Source organism: Melospiza georgiana, chromosome 2 (assembly GCF_028018845.1).
Source record: "Melospiza georgiana isolate bMelGeo1 chromosome 2, bMelGeo1.pri, whole genome shotgun sequence".
Lineage (NCBI taxonomy): Eukaryota > Metazoa > Chordata > Aves > Passeriformes > Passerellidae > Melospiza > Melospiza georgiana.
This window is the reverse complement of record NC_080431.1, coordinates 199,978-216,037: the sequence shown is the minus strand read 5'-3', so window position 1 is coordinate 216,037 and position 16,060 is coordinate 199,978. Positions and strand designations below refer to the sequence as shown.

Genomic DNA, 16,060 nt, shown 5'->3' with positions numbered 1-16,060 from the left:
AGACATTCATTACTGGGAGACCAAGAGAACCTGCCTTTAAATCCTTGCAAGGGCCAAGGGCAACTAAACCCCAAATCAATCACTGGAACTGGGTCTGGAGGACTGAATGGCACTCTCTGATTAGAGCTAAATGCAGAGATTCAATGCACAAAGCTGGGTACAGATTCAGGAGCCATGAACACTGCAGGACACTGCATGAAGAGCCCTGCACAGGGCTAGCACAGCCTCCTGGATTTCCTCTGGGCAGGACAGTTTGGGTGTATTTATTCCCAATGTTAATCTCTACCCCATCTCAGATAACTAAAGATGTCCTCTTCTAATAAGGTGCTAAAAACAACAGCCTCTGCTGTCTTGTGGACTTGTAGTTGACCAGTTTTCCTGAAAAGTCAAATAGCTAATTTAAATGTACAGAAGGAGATTTAAATTAATTTTTAGGACAAAGTACTCCTGGCACCAAAGCTTGTATCAGACAGTAGCAGAGAGGATTATTCTGCAGGGCCAGAGCAAACCATCCAAGGCTTATGCAAGGCTGGAGTGCTAGAGTACAGACTAGATAAACAATGATAAAGTACAGAATAAATAAATAATGATAAAAAATAAAACTCAAAAGTAATCTCCTCTAGATCAATGTCAAGACCTTTGCAAGCACAAACCACATTAATTTATTACAGTGCCAGAATTAATTCAGCCTGGGGAGGGTGGGCAAACATTAAAGACATTTTCCTTACTCTTTCATCAACTGCTGCAGGGAAGGCAGTTCAGAGCATTTATTTCCAGAAAATATTTTGTTAATAGCCAGTTATCTGACAGCAAATTCCAACAACAGTCACAAGAAACAGGAAAGGAGACTGCTGACCAGACAACCATGCAGTAAAGGCGTCTGCTTTAAGAAAAAACTAGAATCCTGAAATTTCAGACCAATGGGATATGGTGAATATCCTGATATTTCAATTCAAATGCTTACCTTGATGATTAACTGTTTGGTGGAAATTTTCAGATGAGAATGGGTACTCGAAACAAACATTTTCATCAGTAAATAGAAGACTGATTTTTCACCAGATATCTTCTCTGTCTCAGAGATGTCCTGCAAGAAAAATATATTAAAATTCCTCTGCTACAGCAGCACTGTACAGGGGTATGTTGCACTGACACTGATGTGTAAGGTAAGTGTGTTATTTTATAGACCTGCCCAAAAGTGCCAAGGCCAGAAATAATTGGGATCACTTACACTACTTTGCATTTAATGAGCCAGGATCCTTGCACTCACTTGTAAAATGCTTTCCTGGAAAGTGGAAGCAGACAGTAATAACAGAAACCCCAACTACTGCAAGGACCCAAGGCAATGCCACCTCCCCATCAACCATATTTATTCCCCAATCATATTTTACTCCCCAGTCACTCCATGTCAATCCCTGTTACAACACTCCAACAGTGTCTCTGCTTCTCCCCAAAGTCAGGCCCACTCCTTTCTCCTGACATGACAAGCAAACTCTTGACAGAGCTCTTATTTTAGAAGCCTGCAGTGAAAAAGACAGCTGGGGCCCTGATGATTTCCTCTAATTATGGGGAGCATTAAAAATGTTGGAATTTCCTTGGGAAGGGGTGGGATGGCTGCCATCAGTGCTCGTTTCCCTGGTCTGCAGCCTGAGGCTTTCCAGACAAGGGCAATCCAGCCCATTGTCACTTGTGCTCCTCTCCAGAGACACACAGAGCTCCTGGAACCTTCGCCTGCGCTCACCAGGGAGGCGACAACAAAAATGCTGTCCCTGTAAAAGACCTTTCAGATCAGCAGGGATCTTCCACCACTGCTGAGAATGTCATTCCTGCTGGCATTACACAAGGGTCACCTCCTAAAATGACTGGACTAATGCAAAACTAGGCAATGCCAGATGGGAAGATTTGAGGACAACAGACCAAGGAAACATAAATTTGCATCGGCCTCTCACCTGTACTTTGAACCAGGCAAATTTATTGGCAGGAAGCTCCAAAGCCACCTTCAGGATGTGGTTCTGCAGGAGAGGAGGGACCTCCTCCCTCAGACCCTTTTCAGTGACTATACCTGAGGGGTGAAACAAGAAACCAGCTTGGTTTGGTCCTTCTTCCTGAAACCTCAGAACACTCATGTGTCAGGGTTTAAAACATGAGACAAGTGTGAGACAAGCTAGCAGTTCAAAGATCTTCACGTCATGGGATCCCCAGACAAACTGCAGCTAGGGCTGGCCAGCCCAAGGTGACAATCCAGCCTCAGAGGCAGAAAAGCAAACGTTCCCTTCTGCTGTGTAAACAGCCAGAGAAAACAAAAACACAAATACCCATCACATACCTTTTATCAGCTTGCTGAAATCAAAGTTGCTCTGTGCTACCATGTGGGGCACAACCTTCTGGTACAGACATATGACCTGAAGCAGGGCAGCTTTCAGAAGCAGCGTCTCAGCATCATCTGAACCTAAACAAAATGCTTCCATCATTAGTTCATTCTTCTTTCACAGCAAGAGTGCACAGTGCCACACCTCCATTAGCCAGCAGCAGAATTAATAACTGTATTTCCAGCAGGTTTGCCTAGGAAATTACCTGCTATCTTCCCAACAAGAAGAATGAGAAAAACACCCGTGGAATCTCCAGTTCCATTTCCCCAGCATTCCTGTATGAATACTTCCAAAACTAAATCTGCTCATTCAGTGCTTAGATTGAGAGCTGCCATTTCTCATTTGACTTGGAAGTTCTCACACATATAAAACACACCTTGAGCATCTGAATGTTCACTGTAAGAATCCCACCTGTCCTGTCCACTCCTGTGTTACATCCATACAAATATTTGTGTAGCCAGAGTAACCAACTGCTAAAAAAACAAGACCTCCTGGTGAAATAACTGGGACAAACAAAAATCTCTCCAAAAATTATTTTTCAGGCATATCATCTCCTTGCCAGTTTCATTTTGTGGCTGTGAAACAGCTCCTAGCATGGAAAGGCCAAGGGCAGGAGGGCTGAGTTCAACAAGAGGAACAGCAGAGCCCTGCACCTGAGGAGGAACAGGTACACCAGTACATTCTGGGGCCACCCAAGCACACAGCAGCTGGCCAGGGAAGGATCTGGTGTCCTGGTGTCCTGGCATCAGGGAGCTGCTCCTTCCCCTCCTCTCAGCACTGGGGAGCCCAAACCAGGAGCTTTGTGTTCAGGTCTGGAGTCCCCAGAAAATGGACACACTGGGGAGAGTCCAGCAGAGGCTCACAAAAATGGTGAAGAGACTGGAACACCTCTCCTGTGAGGAATGGCTGGGGCAGCTGGGACTGTTCAGCCTGAAGAGAAGGCTCAGGGGCATCTCATCAATGTGTATGAGCACCTGAGAGTGCAAAGATGATGGTGCCAAGCTCCTGCCAGGAGCACCCAGGGGCAGGAGCAGAGGCACAGGGCACAAATGGAACCACAGGAACACCCTGAGCATCAGGAAACACTTCCTGACTTGAGCACCCATCGGGTTGCAGAAAGGGGTTCTGGAGTCCCCATCCTTGAGATGTTCAGGAGCTGTGTGATGGGGACCTGGGTACCCAGGTTAAGCAGAGGAATCAGCCAAGATAATTTACAGAGATCCCTTCCAACCCCAACCACTCTGTGATCCTGGGACAGCCAAGTCAAACTGCTTCACCTTCTAGCAGCAGGGGCAGCCTCTATGCTGAGCTGTGCTCTCAGGCAATCCTAACAGCCTGAAGAACTGAACAGAGAAAAGGTGAGCAGTAAATACAAGTGAGATCTGGATTCTGCTGAATTTAAGGGTGGGATGAGGGTTTCACATCACTCATTCCCACAGAGATAAGAAGTTGTAACTCCACCTGCTTTGCCTACCATGCTGCTCAGCAGCTTCTGTCTTGGTCATTGCCTTCACAGTGGAGACATCACCTTGCTTCTTCTCTGCTGGGCCATTGCTGTGTTCTCTCTCTTGCTTCAGGAGGGACTGCCAGACAGCCACTATGCTGGTCATGTCTGGCAAAACCTAAAAGCAAAAAGGGGAAATTGCAACAGCTCTCCTTTGTAAGACAAAGCTCCTGTGATAAATACATCCCCAAACATCCAACAGGAAGATTTGCAGCTCTTCACAAAGGTTGGAACTGACCTTGTGTGCTATCAGAGAATGACCTCAAATCAAACACTGCACTTCCACTTCTGCCTAACCTAAGTACTGGAAAGAACATTTTATTGAAAAGGCTTCCTGTGAAAAATTTGTTTGGTTCTTCTTCCTCATGGCGTATTTTCAACTCAAGTACCCTCTTGTCCAGTAACTTGTGAGTAACCTCTGCTGGCTGCATATTGACTTAACCAGGAAGATAAATGCTTCCTGCTCCTGGAAATCATGTGTAGTCCCACAGCCATGAATGCTGCAGCTCTGTCTCCCCACAAGATTGTATCTGCATTCCCATCAGACAGACATGGCAGGAGTGCAGGCTCCTCCCTCACACCATGTAACCCACAGCCTCCCCAGGGTACCCTCCCTCAGCTGCACCACTGCAGGACAGAGCACAGGGAGAGCAGCTGTCTGCTGCAAGTGTCTCTTTGCTCCTACCTTGCTGACAGCTTCTCTGTAGAGCTGCACAAACTCCTGCAGTGCAGGCAGAGTGTAGATCTGTGACCTCTGCCAGGTTTCCTCAGACAAGCAGTGCTGAATGTTCCTCAGGGCTCTTCTCAGCACCATGGACACCAGAGACAGGATGCTCTGCTTCACCTCTGTGCTGGGCAGCTAAAAGAGGGAAGTGCATTAATGCCATTTCGGTGATTCCTGTTATGCTAGGCACAGAATCCATACTCTGAATGTGGGTTAAAATTGGTCAATGAATCACTTATTTTCTGGATCTTAGCTAGCAGTAAGGAATCCATGGGTTTTCAGATTCCCAGCCTAAAACACTAGTGGACAGTGGCAGAACTGGTGCTTGTGAAAGGCACCTGCAATCAATATCAGTGATTCTAATTCATTTTCCAGTGCTTCACCAAGCCAGATCAATGCTGAGGCAGACAACATAAACCACAGGTAATAAATCAACTTCAGAAATTCCTTGAATGATCCCACACTAAGATGAAACAGTACAAACTAGGACAGAAAAGTCACTGAAATGCTACAGACTGCTCTTACATTTAACCCTTGGGTGAACATTGTTCTGTTGCACACTGCAGGGACTGTTGTCACCATCACCATCGACAGCAATCTGGGAAGAGGAATAAATTCTGAACTCTTAAAAGCATTGGAGATCTCTGGTTGAGCCTCATAGATCTGAAAGAAAAGAAACATAAATTTAAGCCCACTGATACAGTTCTGGAGATGACAGCTTCTTCTGGGGAGCATTTTACAGAAGGATTTTGACTTGTCAGAAGTAACAGCAACATTAAATGTCAATTTTTATGCAAAAATGCTACAGAGCATGCTCCAGACTAAACTAAATGGACCCTCTTTATGGAACCAGCATCCCTGCTAAAGGCCATCCCTTTTCAAGAGATTCCAGATCCTATTTGCCCATTTTAGGCTAAAAGAGAGGCAGCAGAACACTCACAAAGGACAAAAGGTTCAAAAGGTTTTTCTAGTTGAGCTTTGATGTTGCTGCATCTCAAAAAATATGTCCCTGATGTGATGTTTCCCACTGTTTCTTACACCAATTCCTTTTTTACCAGTTTAGTTTACATGTTTACAAAGCTCCCTGCTCTGAGCATGGCTTTTTACCATCACCCACAGTCTCACCTTCTTGAGCAACTTCATGTTGTCCATCCAAGCAGACTTCACTCTAGGAACAAAGGAATACTGGCTCTCCTTGAAGTATCTGTTCAGTAAATCTGGGCACACTTTGAGAATATTCACCACGAGATCAGCAACCATTTCATCCTCTGTTGCAGTTTTTAAACCAAGCAGGAAGTGCAGAAGTACCACATTTCCTCCCCTGGTGAAGACAAAAAAATTACTTTGAATAAGAAATCCTTATTTTGATACTTCATATGGGATGTGAACTCTGCAGCTTCTCTAACTATTAATTGAAGGCAAAACTATTATTTGAAGGCAAGATCTCTCATCCTCCTGGCATAATTTCTGAGTTTACACTCAAAGAAGTAAGAAATTAATTCACCTGCACATTTTCTGCATGACAAATGTGAATTAACACCACACATTTCAGGGCAGACATGATAAATGCTGAGGTCTCTTTTGCTTCTAGCAAAGAATCCATGTACAAATCCCAGCTGCCCAGTGACTCACTTGCCAGAAGTTGCCAGACTTGGGTCATAGAAGGTTATGCCATGTTTCAGAGAGCAGCACAGGTCCATCAAGAAACTATGCACAAGTTCTCTCACCATTGCTTTGCCCATCTCCTCAGAACCTTGAGCCACCTGTAAGAACCAAAAAGGAGTAAAAAAGGCATGTGAGATTTGGCATCACAGATATCAGCCTCACTCTATATGGCTCCTCTGAGAGAAATACTAAAACAAAGTTTGGCTTGTGTTCAGATCAAAAAGAGAAACTTCAGGACTTGAAGGCCCCCTTCAACCCAAACCATTCTGTGATTCTACAATTCCATTAACTTTCTAAATCCAGAACAACTCAAGATGCCTAGGGATGAGAAGACTCTTGACAACTCTGGCTGGGAAATCATGCATCATATGACTTACAGGGACTGCCAGGAACTGCAAGAACTTACAGTGATTCAGAACTGAAATGTATGTTTATGAATGGGGTCAGGGTTTGCACAGCTCCCAGCAGATCCCTCCTAGACACAGATCTCCCCCAAAGGGTGTTCACAGTACATCAGCATGGGAGTGGCAGGGTCATAAGCATGTGGCAGAGAGGGCACACACAAAGGTGAAAAATCTGTAGCCAAAACCCAGTGAGAAGCAGCAGAAATCTGGGGGTTCTTTTTAAACATGCTCAGTGGATTCCTCTCTTTGAGCTCATCAGGCTCAGAGCAACTGGGAGCTGTTTCAAAAGCTGGGGGCTGCAAGAGCAAGGGAAATAAAGGCAGCACAAGGACTAAGAGTAACAAAGAGATGTATGGCCAGACCTTTAAATCCTCTGGGCTGACATCAGTAATGCCATTCCAGCGGTACAGTGAGGAGATGTGCAGCAACACTTCTGCAGTGAAAAAACGAACCTTCTGTGTCTTGCTGATGTTTTTGTTATGAACCACCTGAAAATGAGAAAAATGCAAACTCTATTTATTGCAGGTTGTCACAAAATCATGGCAAAACAGCATCACACCTCATTCTTCTAGTACACACATAAGGGAGAGTTGGCTCTCCTCACCCAGCAGCAGAAAGGCTCTGCCTGTCCTGTCACACTTCTCTCACTGCTCCTGCTGCACCCTGACCCTACACCACCCTCTGCACACCCTGCATGTGCTGGACAGACAGATGTTCATGTTAAAGAGCACAGATCATGTTTAGAGCATCACAGCCACAGAGCAGAACCAGGGGAACCTGGGTGCAGACATAGCAAAGCCTACTACAAATGAAGTTTCAATGAAAGGGAAGGAAGTTTCTCCGAAGTTCTTCTGCTGTGCTTTACTGCTGGCATTGTTTTAATTCTCATTTTTCTTGCTAAGCTGAAAGAGTCATACAGTGTGCTGGGATCCACCAATAACACAACAGCTCATGATGTAGGATTCCCACGCAGGAAAAGCTTCATTTGAAAAACAAAGTGCCAAGGAGCTTTATTTTACATTTAAATGATAGCTTTTTATTATCCTTCTTTTTCGTGTCATTGCAACAGCAAAATGAAAGAACATTTTTGGCTTTAATTGGTCTGTTGAGAAAAGCCCAAGTCTGAGGCAGGCTCTTATGGCTACACTCTAAATTTGAAACTATGTTTTTCTTCATTGTCTCAACTGTTCGTGCAACAGCTTATGCAACATTGCCATAGCAGCTCCGAACAGAGATTTAAAAGTCAGATTCTAGAGCTGAAAACATTTTCAAATAAATAAAATATATCTCAGGTGCTGCTGCTCTACAAGCAATAAGAGCGCCCACGAAAGAGGCAGGGCCATGCTCAGAAGGTGACAGAGCACAGGAAAAGCCACCACTAAGCCAACTCTCACACCTTTCAGCAATTCCTGCTTCCATCCCTGACACAGTAACACAGCCAAGCTACCAACCTCCAACACACATCACCAGTCCCACACTGCAGCAGCACTCTGCCAGCAGCCCTAAGAACTGAACACTGTGGGAGAAATCCCTGCAGAACTGCTTTCAGCAGCGAGGAAAATAGAACACATGAGACAACACAGTTCCAGGGTGTATCATACCTTAGCTGTCAGTGTGGAAAGCAGGAGATTGACAGTAGAAACTCTGTCTTCCTTTATTTCAGAGCGAAGAATAGCTGGAATGAAATCTAACAGACATTTCAAATGTTAAGTCAAAATGTGAAAGCTCTTTTCATACTAAAATCCTCCAGGGAATTCATCCCCATTCCTCTTCCATGTCACATCAATTATCCTGCTGTTACATTCCAGGATGAACCAAAGGCAGCAATCAGAGTTGAGAAGGATGATGTGTCTATGACCATGGTTATGACCAAGTGATGCTGCCCAGCCTACTCTCATCTTGACTGATTAACACTGCTACAGCATCTGTCAACTTTAAATACATTTTGGGCCCTGAAATGCCACACTAAAAATTAAGTAATTTCATATTCCTCCCCTTGAAGCACTTGTAATTGTTTCACTGAGTGATTCTCAAATGTTGGGAGGTTCCATCTCCAGCTACATCCATCACCTTTTGCCTCACAGTGCATCCCAAAGTGAGACAACCTCAGTTTACAGAGAACTTGGGGCTCCTACAGGGCAATGAAAGCCATCTGCCCTGACTGGGCTGAGGTGTGCCATCCCCAGCCTGACAGAACTGACAGCTGCCAGCACCTCAAGGAAATCAGCAGCCCTGGGGTGGCAGGACAAGAGCAGTCAATAATCACAGCCAGTTCTCAGCCCCCTGCCATTACTTGCTGCCAGCTAGCATTGAGCATTTTTTTAAAACAATAATTCTAGATCCCTTCTGATTGTCTCATAACTTTTCCAAGGGTCCCAATTCACAGGGCAGAAAGGCAACGGAAGAACACCCTTTACAAAGGAAAAGAACACCTTTTTCAAAGGAAAAGGAATGTAACATATCCACTGTTACTGTCTTACAAGCAAGGATGGAGGCCGTGAATTTTTTTTGTTTATTGACTCCATGGCCTCAAAGTTTTCTATTAGATTCACAGGTTTTTTTATCTGTGTCACCTAAGACTTTATTTTTGCAAAGTTTTAGCAGATAGCATATTGTTCTCAAGCAGGAGAGGCTTATTTACTGCACTACCAAAGAAGTTTAAAGCTTTTCAGATAATAAGGTTAAAAATATATATTTAGCTTCTTATTAGTGCTCTCTACCTGGTTCACATTTTTAATTAGGTCATACTTATTATTACCTATAAATGACTGTGCCTTAAAACCAAAAAATTATGAAGTACCTTTTAGTTCCAGCACCTGTGCCAAGATTGCATTGTCACCAGCAATGAGAAAGGAGAGAGCAAACTGAATGTAGGCCATGCGGACATCTGGTCTGCCCTGGAAACACACAAATGGAAATGTAAAATTAAACAATGTTGTTAGCACAAAGATTGTACCCAATTGCAGAATTGATACTGCAACTGCTGATTATCCCTAGAAGCACCATAAACAGGTGAACAAAACAATTTCTATAAAAATGTTGCATGCAGCCACAAATATACATTTACATGCAATACAGCTAAAAAACTTCCCGCATTACAGATCACTTTTACATAAAAAGGAAAATGTACTGTTTTATGTGCTTGTCAATTCTCAATGTATGAGACCAGGCCAGAAATTTAAATAAAGAGGAACCACTAACAGCCATTCCATGCCAAACCCTGCATCACTGCACCTCCTCAGTTGTGCCCTGCTTGGTCAGTGCACAGAAATGCCCATGAAAAGGGTGAATATAAAACTGCCAGCTCAGGAACAGTGGGAGCAGTGAAAGCTTGACCTGTAACAGCACCACAGGATATGAACATTGAATCACAAAATGGTTTCAGTTGGAAGGGACCTTTAGGATACCCTCATTCCATGCCCTGCCATGGGCAGAGACACCTCCCACTGCTCCCAGCCCTGTCCAGCCTGGCCTTGGACACTTCCAGAGTCAGGGCAGTTCCTTTCTCTGGGCAGCCTATGCAGGACAACGTCCCATCACCCTCATGGCCCAGGATCCCCTCCCAAATCCACTGTAAATAAATACACCTCTTCCAAAGAGCCACCCCTCATCCTACCACTGCATCCCCTGACAGAGTCCTGTCATGATTTACCATTGTTTTTAAACCTGCTGTGCAAAATTAAGCTGCATGTAAAGGAGCCTGAAAGAAGACTCTAAGTAAGCAAAAGAAAAGGCAGCAGGGACTCACCAAAGGGTTGAAAGAAGAAATAAAGAGAAATTAACAAGATTTTGCTGTAAACTCTGGGCCTGGTATTTCTGTATTAAAATCTCACTTCTGATAGCCAGCTGTGACATAATTTCACTGAAAGCTGTACAGGACTAAGACTTTTTGGATGCTAGACTCTTTGTACCTTATTTAAGCAGTTTGTGGCCAAAAGACTAAACCCAAGCATTTAAAATCAAGGGTGGAGCTACTCCTGCAGACAGCTCCTGCACTGAGGCCAAAATCCATGGAACCTGACAATTTGGAGCTATAAAAGGTGGTTCCAGGGAAAAAGGGATAAAGGGATGTGTTGTTTTTTTGCCTTCCAATTGATTGCTTTATAAAGAAAAAGTGTGAATTTTCATCTCAGATGGCACAAACCCAACACAAGCGTACACACTCACCCTGCAAGTAATCTTTAAAATCCAGAAACAGTATGCCAACACTGCAAACAATTCTGGATTTATTATACACTTGCATTTGGAATGACACAAATATTCTTGTTCTAAAGCACTGGATTGGGTCAATCTTGACTATTTTTAGCAAACAGGGAGGGAACAAGAGATAGTTTCTTCTCGAAAAAGAGGAGTGACTTCTTCTCTTCACTCACCTATTCCTCTTAAGGATTTCCAGATAAAGACTATTTAGAACTCTTGTTTATGTTTTCAAATGCAATTACTCTGTATAATTACTCTCAATATCCTCTCTCCAATCCCCATTTATTTCAGTGGGACCAAACCACAAAAGAAAAGACTAGTCTTCAGGAGTTTACTATCACTTTCACTCTGCTTCAGGCATTAGAAGGGCAGTTCACAGAAACTGTACATTTCTATTTCTCCACAGCTGGTTGGAAACACATGAGGCATGTTCATGTGTCCAGTTGGGCACAATCAAGGACTTCAGCCTGACACAGGACAGGAAGGGAGAGTTAAGCTCTTGCAGATGAAAATTCAGCAAACACTGGCAACAGCTTTGTTCTGAACAGGTAGCTAAAAAAGCTGGTGGAGCCCTGGCACAGCATGCCGTGGCATGCAGCACCTCAATTTACCTGCTTACACCTTCTTTTCAGCAATCCAGGCAGGTACTTGTTGTTGAAGTCAAAGTGACTGTAGACATCCCTGGCTGAGTCCGGGCCCTGAGCCACCATGGCCGACAGCAGGGTAAGGCACCCCCGGCTCACCCTGAAAACAAAACAAAACAAAACCAAACAGAGGAAAACCTGCAGGCCATTCCCAGGGTGATGGTATACAAACTGCCAAACCAGGAGATTAAAAGTAAAAGAGAAAACAGAAGGGAAGTTAAACTATCAAACTAATTATTTTAGGCAGTAATAACAGCAGCTGGGAAAGAGGGGCGAGGGGAGAAAGGAGAAGGAAATGCCTTTTTATGTTATTCCCCAAAATTAGGCTGTAATGTGAGGCTGGATATTCCCTTTATAGAGTAGTTTAAAAGGGAGATAGTGACAAAATTAACAACTTGAAGATAACCTGTTCATGGCAGTGGAGTTGGACTAGACAACCCTTAATTTTTCCATGGTTCTATGAACCCCTGAATTCATAGAGGTTTGCCATTTATTTCAACAGGAACACGTCAGTGCCACGATGCACAAGACTGCAGACCTGCATCATCTGAACAGCCACCACCATGAACAGATCTGTAATCTGTCCATCATGTTTTTGTCATGGGCAAACTGCAAAAAGCCACGTGACTCAAGCAGAGATCCCATCCAGACACACAGTAAAGAAAACACCTCTGCACATCAAAGAGGTGGCTCAGGAAATGCAGAGCATCTCCCTTCAGAGATCTGCAGCCTCCTCTGTGCAGGTTCCAGAAGGATTTCTCCAGAACCTGCAACCTTTAAACACTTAATCACAAGTGCAGATCTTGCACAGCCTCAACATTTGTTTCCAGTGCACCTATTTGAGATTCTTTGTCCCATTTAAATGCCTGCTGCAATAAGATCAACTGCACAGTGCAGGAGGCACAGAGCAATCTATGAACTGGGAAAGCACAGAAAGCTTTTCCAATTCTGCTCCAAGACTGAAAGACGAGTCCTTGCCTTGGACAAGCCAATTTCAGTCTGGTTTTTCCTCTGCTTTCCTCCTCCTGCCAGGTTTGTACTGAAATGCCTGACATTTGCAATTTCTTTCCCCTATCCACACGAGCATGAGAACATGGATAGCTAACACAATTACTGAACAACCCAAAATTACCTCAGTTAAGAGACTGAAAAAATTGCATAAGAAAAGCCAGTCTGAAAGAGAAAAATCCATGATAAACATGGAAAGCTGACTAAAAAATACAGGGAAATAAAGCACTCAAGAGCAGCTCTTTTTGTCATCACAGAAGACTGCCCAGCCCTGTTCCACACCATACATTTCACCCCTCAAGTCAAGCAGCATTAAAATAACAGGACTCAAGGTAACACCCATGCTAGCTCTCACCCTGACAGCCCAGCTGATGAAAACTAGAGCTTCAGGAAAGTATCCTACTGCACTGGATTGTTTGATGTATCAGAGTTCCACAGGCAATTATTTCATGGCAAATGGAAAAGGATTAATAAATGAAGGGGCATTATTAGCAATAAGTCAAGATTAATTTTGCAACAGCTAGTACAGTCCCTCCAGATCACTTGACTGAGATTCTCCACCAGAGCACCAAGCAGACTTACCTGTGATTCTCAGAATACAAAGCAGCATAGACCAGTTTCATATAGGAATGAATCAACTTTTTGACAATGTTCATTCCCACAACAGAAAAATGTGAGAGGTCACTGGCTGTCCTCAGTAAAATGGCCTCTAGAGCTTGAAAGATTAACAGCATCTGCAGGATAAAAAATATGTTAACATCAGACAATGACAGGTAAGGCTTGAAAATATTAGCTGAGCAAACAGCAATAACCAGCATTAATAAAAAGAGCAACCCCACTCCAAGAGGAAAGCTTCCACATATGAAAGTGACATTAACTTCTAAATTCTCTCCCAAATTAACGCTTCCTCTTTGTAAAGATCACTTCTGAGAGCATGAAGTTCCAAGGAATCAACACTTCAAGAGACAACTACTCCTAAGTGGATGACGAAAAATGAAATGTCCAGGAGAAAAAATATCATGTTCCAATCTTGCAATTAATTCCTGCCAGAAGAATTCAGAATCCATACAGCACTGGGACTGTGCCCATTACAAACATCAGCCTCTCCTAGCAACGGGATATTGAGGGAAGGCTGTCACTGAACATTACAGAGACAAAAATGATACTGAAAGGCAAAGAATAGCAAGTGATGGTTAAAAAGCCACACAATACAATACTACATTGTAAGCAATGCTGCACCAGCATGCACAGTGAAAAGTTATTGAACTCTTTGTCCATTCATCATATTCTAAGGAGGATAAAATTGTGTCCAGTTGAAATAAGAAAAATGAAGTCACCTTTACTAGTGGCTTCCTAGAAATGCTGATGTATCAGGCACATATCTAAAAACACTTACTTTCACTAGGCTACTTTGGTTTTGCTTTCTTAAATGCTTCTGTTGATCCCCTTATTTCCTAAAAGGCTGTTTGATAACATTTAAATAACCTTAACAGTTTGATTTGGACAGGACTATTGGCTGTGTGTGTCATTAAATAGATGTCCAGGAACATCTATGAACAGAAAGGTGCATCTCCCACTTGGTAGGTGCTTCTGCCACTGCTACTTCCAGAAAAAAAACAAACCCAAACCAAAAATTTACCATAAAACCACAGAACATCCTGAGCTGGAAGGGACCTACACGGATCATCCAGTCCAACTCCCAGCCCTGCACAAACACCTGAACTATCCCACCCTGTGCCTGAGAGCCTTGTCCAAACACTCCAGGAGGTCTGGCAGTCTTGGCAGCTGTGACCATTCCCTGGCAACCTTTTGTTGGTTCTTCTCTAGGGTGGGATTGTTGGGACTGTAGCCGCCAGCCCCTGAATGACAGCTCCCATATCCAGCTTACTTCACTTTCAGGTTTCCTTTCTCCATCGAGAAGCCTGAATATCTCAGCACACTCCATGGAAATTTTCACGTATCCCTCCACGACATCGTACACTTGGGGCGACGGCAGCGTCTTGGCGATGGACACGAAGGTCTCCAGCCCTGGAAAGCCACCGCGTCACCTGGGCCACCAGCGCCACGTGTGGGACCCGCTCTGGGCCACACAGAGGGGCCGGGCCGTGCCCGTGTGCGGCATCCGTCCCCAGCAGCAGCAGCAGCAGCGGCATCCGTGACATCCCCGCGACGTCCCCCGGGCCGCCCGCCCAGCCCGGGTGAGCCCCCTCAGCCCGTACCGGCCCCCTCAGCGCGGGGCAGCCCCCTCAGCCCGGGTGAGCCCCCTCAGCCCGTACCGGCCCCCTCAGCCCGGGTGAGCCCCCTCAGCCCGGGTGAGCCCCCTCAGCCCGTACCGGCCCCCTCAGCCCGGGTGAGCTCCCTCAGCCCCGACCGGCCGCCTCAGCCCGGGGCAGCCCCCTCAGCCCAGGGAAGCCCCCTCAGCCCGGGGCAGCCCCCTCAGCCCGGACCGGCCCCCTCAGCCCGGGTGAGCCCCCTCAGCCCCGACCGGCCGCCTCAGCCAGGGTGAGTCCCCTCAGCCCGGACCGGCCGCCTTAGCCCGGGTGAGCCCCCTCAGCCCGGGTGAGCCCCCTCAGCCCGGGGCAGCCCCCTCAGCCCGGACCGGCCCCCTCAGCCCGGGGCAGCCCCCTCAGTCCAGGGAAGTCCCCTCAGCCCGGGGCAGCCCCCTCAGCCCGGGGCAGCCCCCTCAGGGCGCGCCTCTCCGCCTTGCAGAGCCCCTCACCCTTGGCGGCGGCCGCCGGATCCCGCAGCAGCGCCTTGAAGCGGGCGCCATTGAACTCCTCGTCCCGCGGGCCACAAGCGCGCTTGGCCGCGGGCTCCCCGCTCCGCTCCCCGGCCTCGCCGTTCCGCTTCCCGGCCATGCTCGATCCGAACCGGCCCGGGCCCGCCCCGGAACCACCCCCGCTCCCGCAGGAAGGGGCGGGAGCAGCCCGGGGCCGTGGAGGAGGCGGACCGCCCTAGCGGGAAGGCTTCCCCAGCTACCAGTGCCGAGGTGGGCAAAAAGAGTTAAAAGTAGCTATCATGGAATGGTTTCAAGGGACCGTAACCTTCCAACCCCCTGCCATGGGCAGGGACGCCTTTCATTAGGCCAGGTTGCTTCATGCCCTGTCCAGCCTGGCCTTGGGCACTTCAGGGACCAGGGGCAGCCACGGCTGCTCTGTGCCTGTGCCACGGCCTGCCCACCCTTACAGGGAACAATTCCTGCCCCATGTCCCGTCTGCAGCAGTCTCTCATCCATCGCTGTCTGCAAGGCTAAGCGGCTTTTTTGTCATCCCAGTTTGCCCAGACCGCAGCCCCCTGCGATCCTGAACCAACACGGCTTAAAGTTCGGAGTGGAAGGGGAAAGCACGGAGTGCAGGGAATCGGGGCAGGGAGAGAACTTCCTCAGATACTCCTCTCTCTCCAGGGGAGGGAAAGGCTGCGGGGTGACCTAACCGTGGCTTTACAGTACCTGAAGGGGCCCGCGGGAGAGACAGAGAGGGACTATTTATAAGGGAAGGAGTGAGAGAAAAGGGGCGACGGCTTCCCACTGCCAGAGTGCAGGCTTA

At 46.3% G+C, this 16,060-nt stretch overlaps 1 protein-coding gene across 1 annotated transcript in view; it reads right to left on the bottom strand.

The window, feature by feature from the left end:
• URB1 (URB1 ribosome biogenesis homolog) overlaps positions 1–15,373 on the bottom strand; it is a 37,720-nt gene extending 22,347 nt beyond the window's left edge. The window contains exons 1-15 of the mRNA XM_058045646.1: positions 15,235–15,373; positions 14,404–14,543; positions 13,098–13,249; positions 11,475–11,607; positions 9,464–9,560; positions 8,265–8,350; positions 7,026–7,151; positions 6,227–6,357; positions 5,720–5,915; positions 5,120–5,257; positions 4,556–4,729; positions 3,841–3,988; positions 2,324–2,446; positions 1,947–2,059; positions 965–1,084 (exon numbers count right to left, since the gene is read on the bottom strand). Coding sequence (XP_057901629.1) covers positions 965–1,084; positions 1,947–2,059; positions 2,324–2,446; positions 3,841–3,988; positions 4,556–4,729; positions 5,120–5,257; positions 5,720–5,915; positions 6,227–6,357; positions 7,026–7,151; positions 8,265–8,350; positions 9,464–9,560; positions 11,475–11,607; positions 13,098–13,249; positions 14,404–14,543; positions 15,235–15,373 — 2,016 coding nt within the window. The remainder of the gene's footprint in view (positions 1–964; positions 1,085–1,946; positions 2,060–2,323; positions 2,447–3,840; positions 3,989–4,555; positions 4,730–5,119; positions 5,258–5,719; positions 5,916–6,226; positions 6,358–7,025; positions 7,152–8,264; positions 8,351–9,463; positions 9,561–11,474; positions 11,608–13,097; positions 13,250–14,403; positions 14,544–15,234) is intronic.
• Positions 15,374–16,060: the final 687 nt, after the last annotated feature.